This window comes from Doryrhamphus excisus, chromosome 8 (assembly GCF_030265055.1).
Source record: "Doryrhamphus excisus isolate RoL2022-K1 chromosome 8, RoL_Dexc_1.0, whole genome shotgun sequence".
In the NCBI taxonomy this organism is placed as follows: Eukaryota; Metazoa; Chordata; class Actinopteri; order Syngnathiformes; family Syngnathidae; genus Doryrhamphus; species Doryrhamphus excisus.
Genome location: NC_080473.1, coordinates 2,653,109 through 2,669,246, shown reverse-complemented (window position 1 = coordinate 2,669,246; position 16,138 = coordinate 2,653,109). Strand labels below are relative to the sequence as shown.

The window sequence follows — 16,138 nt, the reverse complement described above, 5'->3', positions numbered from 1 at the left end:
TCACACATCACCTGATTGGCTGGCCGGCCTGGTCACATGGCTATCACTTATCGCACTGTACCTTCTGAAGCTAGCTTGCCCCTCTATAACGCCGACCAAGTTCTTTGTTATTTGTCTTAAAGTAAGTAAGGAAAAGCTGCTTTAAAAGCGGTTCCTTCGTAATGTAGAGTCGTTGAGGCTGTTGTGTAGGACTCTAGTAGGCCAGGATGCTTCTGAGCAGGTGAGTCAGACTTTTAAAAATAACTTAAAGCGGCGTGTTTTTGCTTGGTCAGCAACTTGTTGACAAAACAACTTGCTACTTGCTAGCATAATGGTATTTTTTGTTTGTCCATCCGTACATTTGGTATTGTGTTTTTTTAAATTATCACATTTTTCTGGGCTGTTGACCCGTTTATCCTTTAGCATTCTTTGTTTATCGTCTAATCATCGAGTCGATCATTCTTTTCAACTTCTATGACATTAAAAACTAAACATATTCTTAAAATATCGTTCATAATATCCGTCTATAATCACGATCAACAAAGGAAAGGCAAAAATCACAAAATAATTTAATGATCTCTGATCTAAAAAAAAAAAGTAACGGCATCGTCGACAGGAGCCCTGCATTTACTTGTATTTACTTGTTATTGAATCGATACCAAAGTATGTAGCACCTTTAACGACACGCACAGTGATTGCTTTTGTTTTGTAAAGAACTTCATATGTTTGCTAAGTCTTATAGTTCTGTAAAAAAAAAAAGTTTAAGTTTAATGGCACGGGTAATATATATCCCAACTACAGCCTTTTTTTCAAATGGCATGAGACTTAGCGGTCACATGACCACTAAAATCTGCACCACTAAAATCTACACATGTGACTTCTGGTGATTGCAAACTCTGCTAAATCTTCTATTTCCTTCCTCCATCAGCTAAGAAGAATCACTAGCCAAACTACAAGCAGGGGTCTTCCTGTCTTTTTCACTACTTCCCTAAACTACAACAGCGTCTGCCACGTAATGGTTATGTATTTGTCACCATTATTATTAGTAGTATTATGTCAATACAACCAAAGAGCTAGACTGCGGAAAGTGAGGTGGTCCATCCACAAAGAGTAAAAAAAGCTCCTAGAACCTTCTCTTTGTGCCAAGCACTGTTGGGTCATGTGATTGCTGCGGCTTTGTCGCATTTGTTGTCGCCACAAACGCAAGACGTGACGCAGCTTTCTCTTCATTTTGAATCGTGTCTGCAGATGAACATCTGACTGTTTGACCCCACCCATGAAATCAGAGTGACTTCCTGTGTGAACATGACAATCGACATCCCCTATGAGAAAGTAAGAACACTGTGTCCTCTTTTTTTTCTTACTTTTCTAATGCACATTCATACAGGGCTAGTCAACTGGCAGCCCGAGGGCCAAATCCGGCCTCTGAATCTGAAAGTGCAGTTCAAAACTTAGCCCACACCTTGTCATAGAGGATCTTTGACTCGTTTTTTGGTTGTTATTGTTTTTTGCACTAGTCTTGAGGGTTAGGCGAATGTGCTGGAGCCTATCCCAGCTGTCTTCAGGCGAGAGGCGGGGTACACCCTGGACTGGTCGCCAGCCAATCACAGGGCACATATAGACAAACAACCATTCACACTCACATTCAGAACTATGGACAATTTGGAGTCGTCAATTAACCTAGCATGTTTGATTGAAAATATGATTGTCTGCCAATCCCATTATATACAAAAGAGTGTAGCCCCCCCCCCCACCCACCCACACACACAAACCATACTTTCTGTAGTTCGATTTCAAAACTCATCCTCTTTATAGATACACACTTCCTGAGTTATTCACTGACTAATTAAGGACAATGCTTAAAAATGGTGCGATCAGACCAAAATATAATAAGATATCAGTGTTGGGGTAGTCCTGCTAGCTAACAGTGGAAACAAAACATCCCCAACAAAGCATGACAGTTAAGAATCTATGACTATTCATATCTAAACGGATGACTGTTGCCCTGCGATTGGCTGGCGACCAGTCCAGGGTGTACCCCGCCCCTGTACCCTGAAGACAGCTGGGATAGGCTCCAGCATACCCCCGGATCCTAGTGAGGATAAGCAGCATAGAAAATGGATGGATAGAGGTATGACTGTTGGGATGCATGCCCTCGTGTGGCCAACAGCAGCAATGCAGCTTCACATTGGTCCAGTGGATCTAAATAAGTTCCATGGTCAGGCACAACTCCATTGCAGGATGCTAATTAACATCCAATTCATTGATCTTGCTGTTGTGTTTGCTGTTCTCCAGCTGGTGGACGTCAGGTGGACGAGGTCGGACTCCAACAGAAAAGCAGAAACGGTTAGTCGTAACAGAATCAGACAAAGTGGTCGTGACATGAACATCTTTTGGGGGTTCCTTTTGGGCAGTTCTCCTGTTGTTTGCTCGCGGTGGCCACCATCGTCTCTTTGCTGCTCGCTGGCACGGCGCTCTACAACCTGCTGGTGCCGACTGCTTGGTCTGCACCTCCATACGTGAGCTCTGACCTACAGCCTGGCTTGGTCGAGTCCTGCTCAGACCCCTGCAAGTAAGACAACCTCAATAAAAAACTGAAAGGAGACAAATAATCGCACTTGGGTGACCCGGTCTCCTCTTCAGGATCTTCCTGGTGGAGAGCATCCCTCAGGGCGTAGACTTCAACTCCAGTACCATTCATGGATCCATCTACCATGCATGGCTGCAACTGATGGCTCAGGCCCGCAGTAGCGTGGACATCGCGTCCTTCTACTGGACGCTCACCAACAAAGACACGGGGACTCAAGAGCCAACGGCCAATCAGGTCAGCCCCGAGATTTTACGTAATTGTCCACAATTTGGTGAACTCCGGACTTGAATGTGAATGTGCAGGGCGAGAACATCCTGAAGAACCTCGCTGAGCTCTCAGGGTCCTTGTCGGTCCGTATCGCCGTCAACGCGCCACAAGAGAGTCAACCTCAGGACGACCTCAGGTTGCTCAACACCTCAGGTGAGTCACATGACCTCACTGTTTAGTCATTTGAATGGCAACCTCAAGTTAAATCTGTATGGGTATGTAGGAGCCGCCATCAGGACAGTCAACATGAAGAGACTCACCTCAGGGGTCTTACACACCAAATTCTGGGTGGTGGACAAGAAACATGTTTACATCGGCAGCGCCAACATGGACTGGAGATCCCTGACACAGGTTCACACACATACTTGTGTTCCACTTTGGAGGCGCCACTGTGCTACAGTGTCCCTATTTGGTGACGTGAGAGGGTCAAAATGTTAGGAACAGTATAACACCGTGGGTACAAAGTGCTGTTAATAAAGTTGTGTTTGAATGTTTGGTGTGCTCCAGGTGAAGGAGCTGGGTGTGGTGGTCTACAACTGTAGCTGCCTGGCTTCAGACCTGTCCAAGATCTTCGAGGCTTACTGGTTCCTGGGGGAGAGCCAGTCCATCCCGTCGCCATGGCCCAGCAGCTTCTCCACAGAGTACAACAAGGACACGCCCCTTCAGCTGCCACTCAACAACACGATTTCCAGCGTCTACTTGTCGGTGAGGCCTGTGGAGATACAAAAGACATCACTGTTGGGGGTTTTTCCTGCGACAGTCTTGTTGTTCTTTCTCCATCAGAGCTCCCCTCCGTCCTTCTGTGCCGCCGGAAGGACGTCCGACCTGGAGTCCATCCTGAGCGTGATAGAGGATGCCGAGAGCTTCATCTACATCGCTGTCATGAACTACCTGCCCACCATGGAGTTCTCTCATCCTAAGAGGTACCACTCTTTTTGTCATAGTGTCATAAAGTGACCCGTCACACTCGTCCATGTGGCCACCCCCCCTGCAGGTACTGGGAGAATATCGACACCCAGCTGAGGCGGGCGGCCTACGAGAAGCGTGTGCGAGTGCGGCTGCTGATCAGCTGCTGGGCCAACACGCCACCCGCCATGTTTCCCTTCCTCAAGTCGCTGGCGGCTGTCTACGAGCCCAAAAGTAAACTGGACATCCAAGCGGTGAGTGGCCGCCATTTTGGTCCCAGGCCTCTGGAGAGCACATCACAACCTCTCTTCTCTCTGCAGCAACTCTTTGTGGTTCCCGCCAGTGCCGAGCAGAAGAAGATCCCCTATGCCAGAGTCAACCACAACAAGTACATGGTGACTGACAAGGTCGCCTACATCGGTAAGCTACCGGCTGATATGATATATGCAGTTTAAAAGGTCAGTTCGGACCTCCGTCAAGGCCAAACAACCCAAAATGTGTTCTCGTATTCACCACTGCAGGCCTGTAGGTGGCAGTAATGTACATGACATGGCAAGCTTTTTATTTCCCCATGAGAATTGTTGGTGGACTAGGGTGGCTATAATTCACAGCTAACAGACTTCGCTATGATGTGCTGTGTTACATGAACGATTACATTAGAAAACGGCGGGTAGCGTCCGTGCTTCCACGGAGCTCGGGGAAACCAGAGCATAGAGCAGTTGATAGCCACCCGCCGTGGCCGAAAAGGGAAGGCTTTCGTCAGACACAAACACTCTCTCGGCCAGTTTAGAAATGTATATTCCCTTCACTAGTCAGTGATTTTACAATACAACTCGCATTATCCCAGATCTGCATTGAAATATTAGGGATTGGACCTGAACCAACGCCCCATTCCTCCAAAGAGTTTTGTGCAAATCAGTCTCTAAATAACCCTCTTGGTGTTTTTCTACTCATAAAAAAAGCTAACGCTTGGCGCATCTGCTGCTATTAAAGGGAGGTCTGCGTGTATTTGTGTCCTCAGGGACGTCCAACTGGTCGGGGGACTACTTTGTGAACACGGCAGGATCTGCGTTGGTGGTCAACCAGACGGCGTCCTCGTCCCTGGAACCCACCGTCCAATCACAGCTGAGGGATGTGTTTGAGAGAGACTGGAGCTCCACCTACAGTGTCCCACTCACACAGCACACTAACCTCAAAGACGTCTGCTAGTAGAGTCGAACAAAACAAAGGCTCAAAACAGACTTGACACATTATCAACATGTTTCCAGACTTGAGGACATTTTCCATCACATCTCAGGGACAAAATATTCGTTTGTTTGCTGGAATCTGCCGTGCTTGTAAATATTATCATTCTTTACAAATAGATGAAATTAAAAGAAAAGTTACTTTTTATCAAACCTAAATTGATTTCCACCATGTGGTGTCGTTGAGCTTTACAGCAACAGTCCACCAAAGCGAGAAGAGGTAACTGGATCAAGTCAAGTCAATCTTAATAATCTTTTATATACTTTAAGGATAATGTCACTTCAAAGATAATCATAAGACAATAGTGGTTTAGCTGCCAACAGGGGGCGCACTAAGTGTTGGAAGTCCAAATGAACTTAAAGCAGACTTAAAGGTGCTTAACTGGAGAGATGCAAGAAGCTGATTGGTTGGAACACAAAGTAGGCGTGGCTGAAACCTTGGCCTACAGCAATGAGGTCAAAAATATGAAAGAAGCAGAAGCCTTGTGAAAATAAAAACGTTATCTTGTAATATAAAAAGCAACATAAAAAACAAGAGATAAGAAACGGGAAGCAGAAACCTAGTAAAGAATATTAATATACATTATCCTTTGTAATAATACTTGAGTTGAATCTCATTGGATTGTGTTGCTAATATTGTTAGTGTAGACTCTGTTAATAAAATTGGACAAGATGTCCCCCTCCAGTGTAATTACGTAGTAGGAATGCAGTACAGCCCAACCCATGGTGGGTCTATTTCCGTCTGCTGGCCACTGAACTGAAACGTGACATACTTGAACCATAAAACATTTACGTTATCACACCTACCAGGAGGTTACTGCTAATTAGCTGTTCCACATTCCCTTTTCAAAACATGCCTGCTACAAGGACACTGACCATCAATTTTTCATAACGTGTCCAATCAGAATTTTTTGCTTCTTCCAGAAATTACCTTTAATGTCATTATCGTTGTGAACAAGTGAAGCTAGCACATAATTAGCCTGATCCTCTGCCAAATGCTAACTATTTCTCCTGGCACTGAGTTAATGCTAGTTAGCTGTTCCACATTCCCTTTTCAGAACATTCCTTCTTCAAGGACACTGACCATCAATTTTCCATAACGTGTCCTATCAGAAGAAAAGACATTTTGGAATACAGGAGCTGTTTTTATTACTTTCAGAAATAACCTTTAATGCCATCACCGTTGTGAACAAGTGAAAGCTAGCACATAATTAGCCTGATCCTCTGCCAAATGCTAACTATTTCTCTTCACACCAAGCAGTTTTGGTAAAATTTTCAGTTTTTCTGTTGTTTTTCCCATAATTTCTATATAAAACTGGAGCTGAACTGTACCACTTAGTGGAAATGTGGCACCGGTTATCTGTGGAAGAATTGAATTAGCTAGCGGCGAGCTCACCTGCTAGCATGACCTGATGACCTCACTAGTATGTTTTTACATCCTGTCCTGTTTTGGAGGGTTTTTTTGGACCTTAAAATTGAGCGACATTAGGGTATGTGACGCAATTTCTGAGAGAGGCTGCTGTGTGTTGCCAAAGAAAAAGCAAGATATATAGTATGGACGGAGATAGTTTCCTAAAATTTGATGTTATGTGACCGCTTTTCCCCAAAATATTTGTTACATTTATTAACTTTTTACGGTATTTGAATGTTCATCCTTTGGAATTTGTGTCTTTGGTTATAGATAAGCCGCACGGTGGACAAGTGGTTAGCATGCTAGCTTAATTGGCAACCATATAAGTCACCCTATAAGAACTATATATGCTAACAGAACATATATGGTAAGCATCTATAATAACTTCCAGAATGAGTTGTTGGCTACAAAGTTTTAGGTTCAGTACTTGTTGATGCATTTTATCAGCTGGTCCTGTGGGTCAATGAAAAAAGGACAATGTGTTCATTAAAAAGATGTTCTGATGCCGCAGTAATTAAGCGTTGTTATCCAGTGTCGGGGTCCAGCGTGCAGCCCCTCTAAGCCCACCAACAAGGCCTGCTAAAGCCTCCAACGCCAACAACAATAGGGTTTTGCAGAGACACACGACAAACTGCTGACTGTCCTCTACAGCTAATGCACGCCCATTCTGTTCTGTTGCCCCCACCCCACACACACACACAAATTGAGGATGTGAGGATGCAAAGTTCATCGTTGGATTTTTTTCCTCCCCTCCATCCATCCTGAGCTTGGTCTTTCACTCTGTGTGAGCCACACTGAGAGCGTCGCATCAAGCCCAACCCGGGATCCTGTCCGCCCAGCCCCGAGGCCCGAGTGCAGGCAGCTGTGTTGGTGAGCTCCAGCGGCGTCCTCCTGCAGACCATGTGTGAGTGTCTCCGTGGAATATTCCGAGTCACCTGGACACCTTCCTCTGATGCAGGTCAGGATGAATAACTTGGTTGGCTTTCGGTCTGGATTGGTACATAACCAAAGTGCTGCTAATGACATCATGTTGGACGGTAGAGTAGGGTCTGTTCATTCGGCCATTTAACTGAGATCAAATATAATAATGACGTTAAATGTGACATCAGCTAATGTCATGGTGCTTGAAGGCAACTATCAGCCAAATAATGACATGACTAATAATCCATGCGCCTGCCTTGTAGTTTGCAACTTGATAGTTCCATTGTTGTGAGGTCATGTGACTCCTGTGGCCTGGACTAGTCTATGATTGCTTTACCTAATGGTAGTTTAGTTCAATCCCAAAATTAGACATTCTCTGTTTATTCGGCTTGATGCCTACTGCTATCTTCAGTTGAATGGTTATCTAATTACACTTCAAAACATCATGCAATCACATGGGATGTCAGTTAATTTATTTTTCAGGTTAAGGACGTGAGCACTGTGTCGACTAGGAAACATGACAACCGCAAAAAAATTCTCCATCATTGAACAACACAGACATCTCTACCCCGCTAAGCTCAGAAGCACACCCCAAACCCCCATCCCAGTATAAATCTAAATCCTGGCTTTGTGCATCAATGTCCATGTTTGCTGACATTGCTGGAAGTCGTCCCATCGCAAAGGCATCCCGAACCCATCATGACATCATGCCAACACTATTGCCACAACACCATTCCTCCGACATCAACACAAAATCCCAGCACCTGATATCCTGATACCATCGCCACATCAACATTCTTGACAGTATCCCAGCAAAATCTACCAACAAAAATCCACACTTATACCCAAAACATATTGGAATTACAGCAGTTCCTTTGCCAAAACTTGCCAACATCGTCCCAAAACCATTCTCCCAAAATCACCAAACCCTGTCCACAAAATCCAAACACCTTTTTTGACCGTATCCCAGCAAAATCTCCGGAACATCCTGACAAAATCTCAATACAAACTCAAAATATATTAGAATTACACCAATTCCATTGCCAAAACAGTCCAACTTAATCGCAACACCATTCTCACCAAAGCCCAAAACCCTATCGTCAAATTCCGAACACCTTTCCTGACCGTATCCCTGCAAAATGCCCACTGCATCCCGATTCCATCACCATCTGACATCAGACACTTTCCAATGCTATTCCAGCTCCCATTTAATGACATTGTGACCATTGCAACAACATCCCAGCACCATCCTGACGCAGTCTCGACACCATTCCCTCAAAACTCTACAACATTCCCACATCATCGCCACAAAATCCCAACAGCATTCCAGACACTATCCCAACAACATGGTCAAAAGATCCCAACATCACCCTTTGTACCCCAACAACAGTTGTGTTGTTCTTTGGGTTCTGGATCAAAACAATTTGTTTTCATGTGACCGTTTATTGTCCAAAATTTAATATTTTGAAGTTTGAACCGAAGTTTACCGAACTCTTGGGAATGCTCCCAATGTTGTCTTTTGGGTTGGTGTCATGGAAACCTTATCACTACACACAAATGTGTGTAAAGGATGGATCTTAACACACACACACACACATGCACAGTGTTGGTACACATGAGCAGCTGAAGCAGCCGAGTGAGAGGAAGCGTCACCCTTTCTCCAAATCCTGCCCTTTCTATTTTTAGCTATTTGGTTTAAAAATAATCAATAAACAACATTGCCTGCTGGAAATGTCATTCCAGGACTCCACAATCTCATCATCATTATGTTGTCCATCTCTGTTGACTTGACTGTCAGTCCTCTCAGCGCCCTCACAAACTTTCCACTATATTCCAAACCTTGTTATCTCCTTCTCCTCCCTCCGTTATCAGTCACGCAACCCCGCCTCCCATCGCCCTAATATGGGGCATTTCCCTGCCCTCCGGCCAATCAGGAGCCCAGAGCCATCCCTCTTAGAGATGCCGTTGTCCCAAGCCGGGCCTGCGACTTCAGTGAGGGGAGTAACGGGCTGGGTCAAAAGTGATAGACGGAGAGGGGGGAAACTTGGGAATACCAGCAACAAGAAGGAGTTGGCAGCAGTTTAGCAGAGGCTGAGATTGAAGCCCTACAGCTGGGAAAAAGGTAGGATGGATCAGCAGCTTCCGTTCTACTGGAGGTTTTGTGGAAAGTTGCTTAGACTGCATGAAGGAGTGGACATGGCTGAACAATGGCACGCTGTTAATACACACACAGAGTAGTATGTGTCACCCACATTTTAAAACAGCTCGTGAAAATAACTGCTGCTAACATCACATTTAGACAGGCCGGACTGGGTGGGCTTCGGGGTGGAGGCCATTCTCAAAAAGCACATTTTGTGGTGGTGCGAAATCACTTTAAAATAAGTGACGTAGAGCTGTCACTTGGTCTAGCTTTCATCTTGACATTACACAGCAGGGACAGCTGCACTGTGATGGTCATTGGATCTCTGTGCCCCCCTCGAGTACCGAGCCCGACCCCAACATACCCCCCAAGCCTGGTATGTTGGTGGTATGCACAGCGAGGGCACTCTGTGGGTGACAACAGGGCCTGGAGAGCTACACATATTTCCGTCTTCTTGCTTCAACCAGACCTACTCTACAACTCAAAGTTTGCAGACCCTCTATTTACATTGAAGAGCCTTGTCTGTGGGACGCCTCCTCCAAAGGTGCTACTTTGCCCACTTGACATCTGTAGTTTTAGAACATAACTGCAGTTTTTGGTCGAGCTGTAGGACGCGTTGTGTACTGTGGGACGGATTGAGTGGTTCTGGTTCGATGTTGGGTTGCCAGACCTTTTTCATTAGGACCTACAATGAGTATCGACTGTGTGAGATTTTGCGGCCAGAGTCAGCATGCATTTCACCCACTGAGATTTCCCTGCATGGTGTGACTGTCATTGGCTATGTGTGATGTGTTTGAAGTTCCTGATGTGGTTTAATCCAGCATCCTCCTGGTCAGTTTTCTATGTGTAAGTAACAACATATGTTTGGACTTCAGTTTCTGTCCTCAGCATACTAAACGGATCACGTGGATCCTCATACCGCTTCAAACACGCAAGGCATCTGAAGCCTCCGTGAGTTCAACTGGTGTGACAGAAGCCAAGAAGCAGAGGATGCTCAAATTCAGTAATGTTTCGAATGTCTCATGTCATTGAAGCTACTGTGGATTTTACAGAGATGAACTGAAGTGACATGATGGCGAATGATGTCCGCTTCCTGGCGTCAGGCTTTGGGCGGTGGTGATGGCGGTGGTGTTTGTAGGTGGGGTTGATTTCGGAGCAGGAAGTAGGGTCAGGAGTGGTTGGGGGGGGGGGGGGGGGTGTAGGACGTAAGGAAACACAGTTTGACATCTACGGGAGGGAGAACTTCCCTCAGCATCCACATGCCAGAGAGGGAGGAAGACTGGTGTAAACACACCATTATGCACCATGTGACTTTTCACATTGATTTACTAATGAGATATGTGGACATTTCTGTTTCCTGTTTACACGGGCTTACTTCCTTTCCACGGGTGTGCTCATTTGTGGATGGTCAGAGGACATGCTGGCATTGGACAGTTGAATCATTAGGCACAGGACGCTTTTGTCGAAAGTTGTTGTCTTATCTCAACACTGAGGACAGGAAGTGTGTGTGTATGTGTGGTCAGTGCAGTTTGATTATGATTGATGGACTTCTTTTTTTTTACCTTTGTTTTATTCAAATCTAGTGTATGTTGTCTTAAGTGCCTAATGTTGTCTAATTTTGTGTTGCCTGTGTCTATCATTGTCTCATTTGGTCTTATATTGTCCATTGTCCAGAGCTGCAGGGCGGCCCAGTGGTTAGCGCACAGGCCACACAGCTAGGAGAACGAGGTTCGATTCGCCCCTTGGGCATCTCTGTGTGGAGTTTGCATGTTCTCCCCGTGCATGCGTGGGTTTTCTCCGGGTACTCCGGTTTCCTCCCACATTCCAAAAACATGCTAGGTTAATTGGCGACTCCAAATTGTCCATAGGTATGAATGTGAATGTGAATGGTTGTTTGTTTATATGTGCCCTGTGATTGGCTGGCCACCAGTCCAGGGTGTATCCCGCCTCTTGCCCGAAGACAGCTGGGATAGGCTCCAGCACGCCCGCAACCCTCGTGAGGATAAGCAGTAGAAAATGAATGAATGAATGTCCATTGTCCAGTCATTTTATGTCATGTTGTCCGATACTGTCATATGTTTTGTCATTTTATGAGTCATTTTGTTTAATGTTGGCCAATATTGTCTCTTGTCTTACATAACCTAATATTATCTCATGTCTCATTTTGTCGAATGTTGTCTCACTATGTACAATTTACTCTCATGGTGTCTTTGGCGTTGGCTCTAGCAGTTTTTTCCGGTTGTGTTGTGTCTAATATTGTCTTCTAATGTTTACACTCATCCTCTCCGAGACTGGATCTATGTTGAGGATGTTGCTTGTTTCGTTTGACGGAGCCAACAATAACATCATCAGCATACGAGGGCCTCAGAGCTGGATCACACCAAGCACAGTCCCATCATTCAGTGATTTTGCATTCCTTCATACAAGGTGTTCTTCTCATGCTGCTGACATCCAGTATGAGACGCTGTCAGTGCTCCTCATACCTCAGCATGTTCCCGCATCTTTCCTTCATGGGGGCATCTGCACCAGTCGGGCCAGGCCTGCACTCGTGATCTATAATAAGAGGCAAGAGTAGTCAGGCATGTGACAAATAGAGGGATCTCCGCCTCCTCGGCCACCTGCTGCCGTCTGTCTACAGTCACAGCTGAAAACGTCCAAGTGGTCTTCACCTTTACCGTACAGCACTTTCACATCAAAACCTGCGCTGGTTCTGATCTTCATATGTAACACAGTGTAAAGATTTGTTTAAAAACATAGGATTTGGACCTAAGAGGTGATCGATGGCCACGTCAATGAGGGCTACCAAGTTGCAGATAAGAGAATGGACCTGCTAAGTCTTCTGAGAACGCCTTGTGTTCTCTTCAAATGAATGTGTGTTATGTCATCTTGTGACCCGCAGGACACCTGACACCCGCAACACGCCCAAACGGGCTCGGCATCCATGCAGACACTCTACACGACACACACACACACACACACAGGTGCGTGCACATACATAGCAGATGCGAGGCTGTTAAAAAAGTGATCACATGAAGGCGGGACTCTCTGGAATGTCATAGCAGAGGGGGCTGCGGGAATGCAAGCCAAGTCATTCCTTAAGTGATGGGGCTGAGCTTATGCAGTACACACACACAGCAATAACAACCTTAACTAGAAATGCTGCTGCTTTTTACCGTTTACTCGCGCTGTTACTGTTGTTGTTGATGATGATGTCTCAAATCCGCCTTGTGTATCCTAGCAACAAAGTGATACTGCTGTGACTGGCTTGCGTTTAACGGGTTCCCATTTGTCAGATTAAAATGTAAGCATTTTTATTGATCTTCAGATAGGCAATGGACTCTATTATGGATAATGGATATGTCAGTTTAGAGTTGTAGAGCGTGGGCGTCCAAACTTTTTTCCACAAGAGAAAAAAAATGGATGCAGGGTCCACTTTGATACATTTTGTACATGAAAGATGCTAAAACCAATCCAATGTAGGTCAATATATGCTTAACTTTCTAAACATCCACAACTCAGCTTCGTGTTATATAGCAAATTAGTGTAATATCCAATCACGTATCTCATTAATAAAGAATTAATTTTAACTTCAAGATAAAGTGAGGGCCAGGAAACACAAGCTGAGGGACACCCCTGATGTAGCGCATCACATGCATGTACATTTACCTTATTGTTATTATTACCATACATATTTGCCAATGAGATGAACACTCACACGGGCACGGAACCCATAAATGAACACATTATTGTTCCCTTTCAGACTCTGACAGAGAAGAAGACGACGGCCATGTTTACAGCGCAAGCAGAGATCAACCTGTAAGCGAACGCTGACGTCAATGTACCCATGTGTTTATTATTGCACTGCGTCACACTGAGAATTGTCCATAAGACGCAACACGATGTCCCCACTGACAACAGGTAAAAGATAAGAGGCGGTCTCCCCCCTCCAGCAGACCCCCCACTGGCCCGCAGCGCAACCCTCACCACAGCAACTCTGCAGAGGAACACGAGAGTCCAGAGAGAGTGGTGAGACGCAAATATACTGCACATGCATCCCAACAATCCCATGTCAGCTGTACGGTATGGACTAAAGTATAGGGACAGCTGCAGAAGTGAAGAAAACGTGGCGTCGTTGCAGCTTCCACTCTCCTGGGAAGACTTTCTACAAGCTTTTGGGAATTTTGTTCATTTGTGATGGATTTTCACAGCAAACTCCTCCAAGCGTGCGATTTTGCTTTGTGAACTGAGAACAGAAAGTGAACAGAAAGTGCAAAATGTCGAGCAAAGATGAAGAATTAAGATTCAGGGACATCAAAAGTCCAACTTTTCATTGATTCATTAAGAAATGAAAAGTTGTGTCACTTTACATTTGACCATATCTTGTATGAGGGCCAACATGGCTACCATTGAAAGCCGATGACCCCCAGCAGCACACCCTCACCACCCGCTTTTGTAGACCACAATGGTCTGGTCCAGCCACGTAAACAACTTTCATTTCCATCCAGTCAGCAGATGACAGTGGTGGTCTTTTCACGGGGCAGCAGGTGGACGCCCGTCAACCACAAAAACATCACAATGTGACCTCACTGACTGGAAGTAAGCCTGAGTGTTGAGTTTGTGTTGCTATGCAGGAGCAGAAGGAGAAGCTTCATGCAGAGTTGAAGCAGGTGCTGAGTCAGAAGAGAAGTCACCTGAGAGAGTCCACCTGTCAGCTGGCCCAACCAGAAATGAACCCAGAAACTGACAATGAAGCAACTGTAAGCTCCACCATCTCCATCATCTGCAGCTTAGACTGGGATAGGAGTCACAGTTCAAACCTTGCTCCTTGTCTTTGTGTACCAGATCGAGGTGGCGGTCTCCAAGCCGCAGGAGATCGTAGTCGAGACGGAAGCAGAGGCCGGCGCTAGCGGCTACAGCGTGACCGGCGGAGGAGAACGAGGGATCTTCGTCAAAGACGTCCTCAAAGACTCGCCTGCCGCCAAACATCTCAGTCTGCAGCAAGGTTCTCTCGGCACACCTTAATGAGTCATTCTTGATATCAATCCAGTTCTGTCCAAACTTTTACAGGGGACCAAAAACTAACTCTGAGAATAAATTGCAGTTGCACAGTAGGGACAAATGTACAGTATTAGTAACACTCTTTCCTATGATGCGTTCAGGTGACCAGCTGCTGAGCGCCAAGGTGTACTTTGACAACGTACGGTATGAAGATGCTCTGAAGATCCTCCAGTGTGCCGAGCCCTACAAGGTCAGCTTCCTGGTTAAGAGGACCGTCCCAGGAGCGGACCTCAGCATGAAGCCCGGAGTGTCCAGTGTGGAGGTTAAAGGTCCCAAAGCCAAGATGGCGAAAATGGTAATCCATTAACATTGAGACTTGTTACATGTCTGTGCAGTCTAATGGAAGATATTTCCCAAACATTTCTCATCAGGAGGGTTTAATTAGCTTGTAAATTAGACTACAAGAAAAGTATAAACACCAGACTGCACTGTTCATAATATAATATTCAGGCCTTCTCTTGTGTTTTTGGCCACATAACGTACATGTAAAGAACAATTGTGCTAACATAGCATGTTAGCTGCTAGCTACTCGGCTATGAAGGCCTGCGGATGGAGTAGCTATAAAGTAAAACAGAGTCTTCATGATTGGTTGATGTTCTTTCACGCTGTGCTGATAGCATGTCTAACAGATAAAGGAACGCTACTGTTTACCTAGACAAGTCATAACAAGCTAATTTAAGAAGAAACTCCTCTATAAATGCCTTTTGAAGGTTATACTGATATGCGTCAGTGGCCTATTTGGTGTGTTTACAATAAACTAAACAGACTGTAAAACCTGAAGGACCTAATGTGTTGTATGTTTTGTGTTTGAGAGCGTGAAGGGCACCAAGGCATTCAAGACCAAGAAGAAGCGAGGTGGCCGCTTCGGTCTGAAGAGGCTGAAGGAGAAGCGCCAAGAAGAGCTGGTCATTGAGGGAACGCCGCCCAGGCTGGAGATAAGTGACGTGGACGTGGAGTTTTCTCTCCCTAAATTCCAACACAGGAAGAGTGCCCACCTGGAGGCGGCAGGCGGGGGTGATGCAGTGAAGGCAAAGAGGAAAATCAGGTCTTTCTCTTCATAGGAAACAAGTTTATTGCTACTCTTTTCTGATACAGTGGAACCTTCAAAACAACCCAAAATTGGGAGACTTCAGCTCTGTGAGCATCGAATGGATTTACTGCATAAATGCTTTTTCTTTGCCTTTTTTGAATGCCACCATAGAAAGGTAACGCTTATGATCAAGAAAAAAAACTCATAACCATAGAACAGGAAATGGCTGTTCAGTATTAGTAATACAACTATTTAAATGTTTTAAAACCTTTATTATTTCCAGTTATACAGTACCAATAAAAACACATAGAAACAGCTTCCTGTTCCCTCTCCCTTAAGTGTCCGTCTGTCAGTCGTCTACAAAAGGAATAGAAAGAGTAGTTTGCTTTAGTTTTACAATGCACGTCTCGTTGCATTTGTGGACAATAAAGAATATCAAATTGTGACTTAAAACATGTTAAAGCTTTATGATTGCCACAGCTTGATCCCGGAACAAATTAATTCCTTTTACAGTATTTCATTTCCTATAAAAAAAAAAAAGTGGTTTTGATATGACAACAGTCTGAAAGTCACTTTTGGAGGTTCCACTGGA

General features: G+C 45.0%; 2 protein-coding genes across 6 annotated transcripts in view; both read left to right on the top strand.

Annotated features, from left to right (window-relative positions):
- The first annotated feature begins 26 nt into the window (after window positions 1-26).
- Window positions 27-6,831, top strand: pld3 (phospholipase D family, member 3). Of its 2 annotated transcripts, none has more exons than XM_058079052.1 (12): window positions 27-220; window positions 1,228-1,311; window positions 2,275-2,325; window positions 2,394-2,551; window positions 2,623-2,803; window positions 2,872-2,989; window positions 3,060-3,187; window positions 3,344-3,541; window positions 3,620-3,759; window positions 3,831-3,996; window positions 4,063-4,162; window positions 4,764-6,828. In XM_058079052.1, the coding sequence occupies exons 2-12, from the start codon at window positions 1,285-1,287 to the stop codon at window positions 4,949-4,951; spliced, it is 1,455 nt and encodes a 484-aa protein (XP_057935035.1). In that variant the 5' UTR covers window positions 27-220; window positions 1,228-1,284; the 3' UTR covers window positions 4,952-6,828. The 2 variants fall into 2 exon arrangements, with proteins under 2 accessions (XP_057935035.1, XP_057935037.1); XM_058079054.1 differs by lacking the exon at window positions 27-220 and adding an exon at window positions 969-991 and having other exon boundaries at window positions 4,764-6,831.
- Window positions 6,832-7,175: 344 nt separating this feature from the next.
- Window positions 7,176-16,138, top strand: part of prx (periaxin) — a 24,717-nt gene continuing 15,754 nt past the window's right edge. For 2 of the 4 annotated variants that reach the window (XM_058079733.1, XM_058079736.1), the window contains exons 1-7: window positions 7,210-7,355; window positions 13,219-13,274; window positions 13,377-13,484; window positions 14,090-14,215; window positions 14,301-14,460; window positions 14,618-14,811; window positions 15,329-15,561. In XM_058079733.1, the coding sequence (XP_057935716.1) occupies window positions 7,298-7,355; window positions 13,219-13,274; window positions 13,377-13,484; window positions 14,090-14,215; window positions 14,301-14,460; window positions 14,618-14,811; window positions 15,329-15,561 (935 nt within the window). In that variant the 5' untranslated portion in view covers window positions 7,210-7,297. Of the gene's footprint in view, window positions 7,356-9,285; window positions 9,441-13,218; window positions 13,275-13,376; window positions 13,485-14,089; window positions 14,216-14,300; window positions 14,461-14,617; window positions 14,812-15,328; window positions 15,562-16,138 lie in introns of those variants that run through there. The other 2 variants (XM_058079734.1, XM_058079737.1) reach the window with 2 other exon arrangements.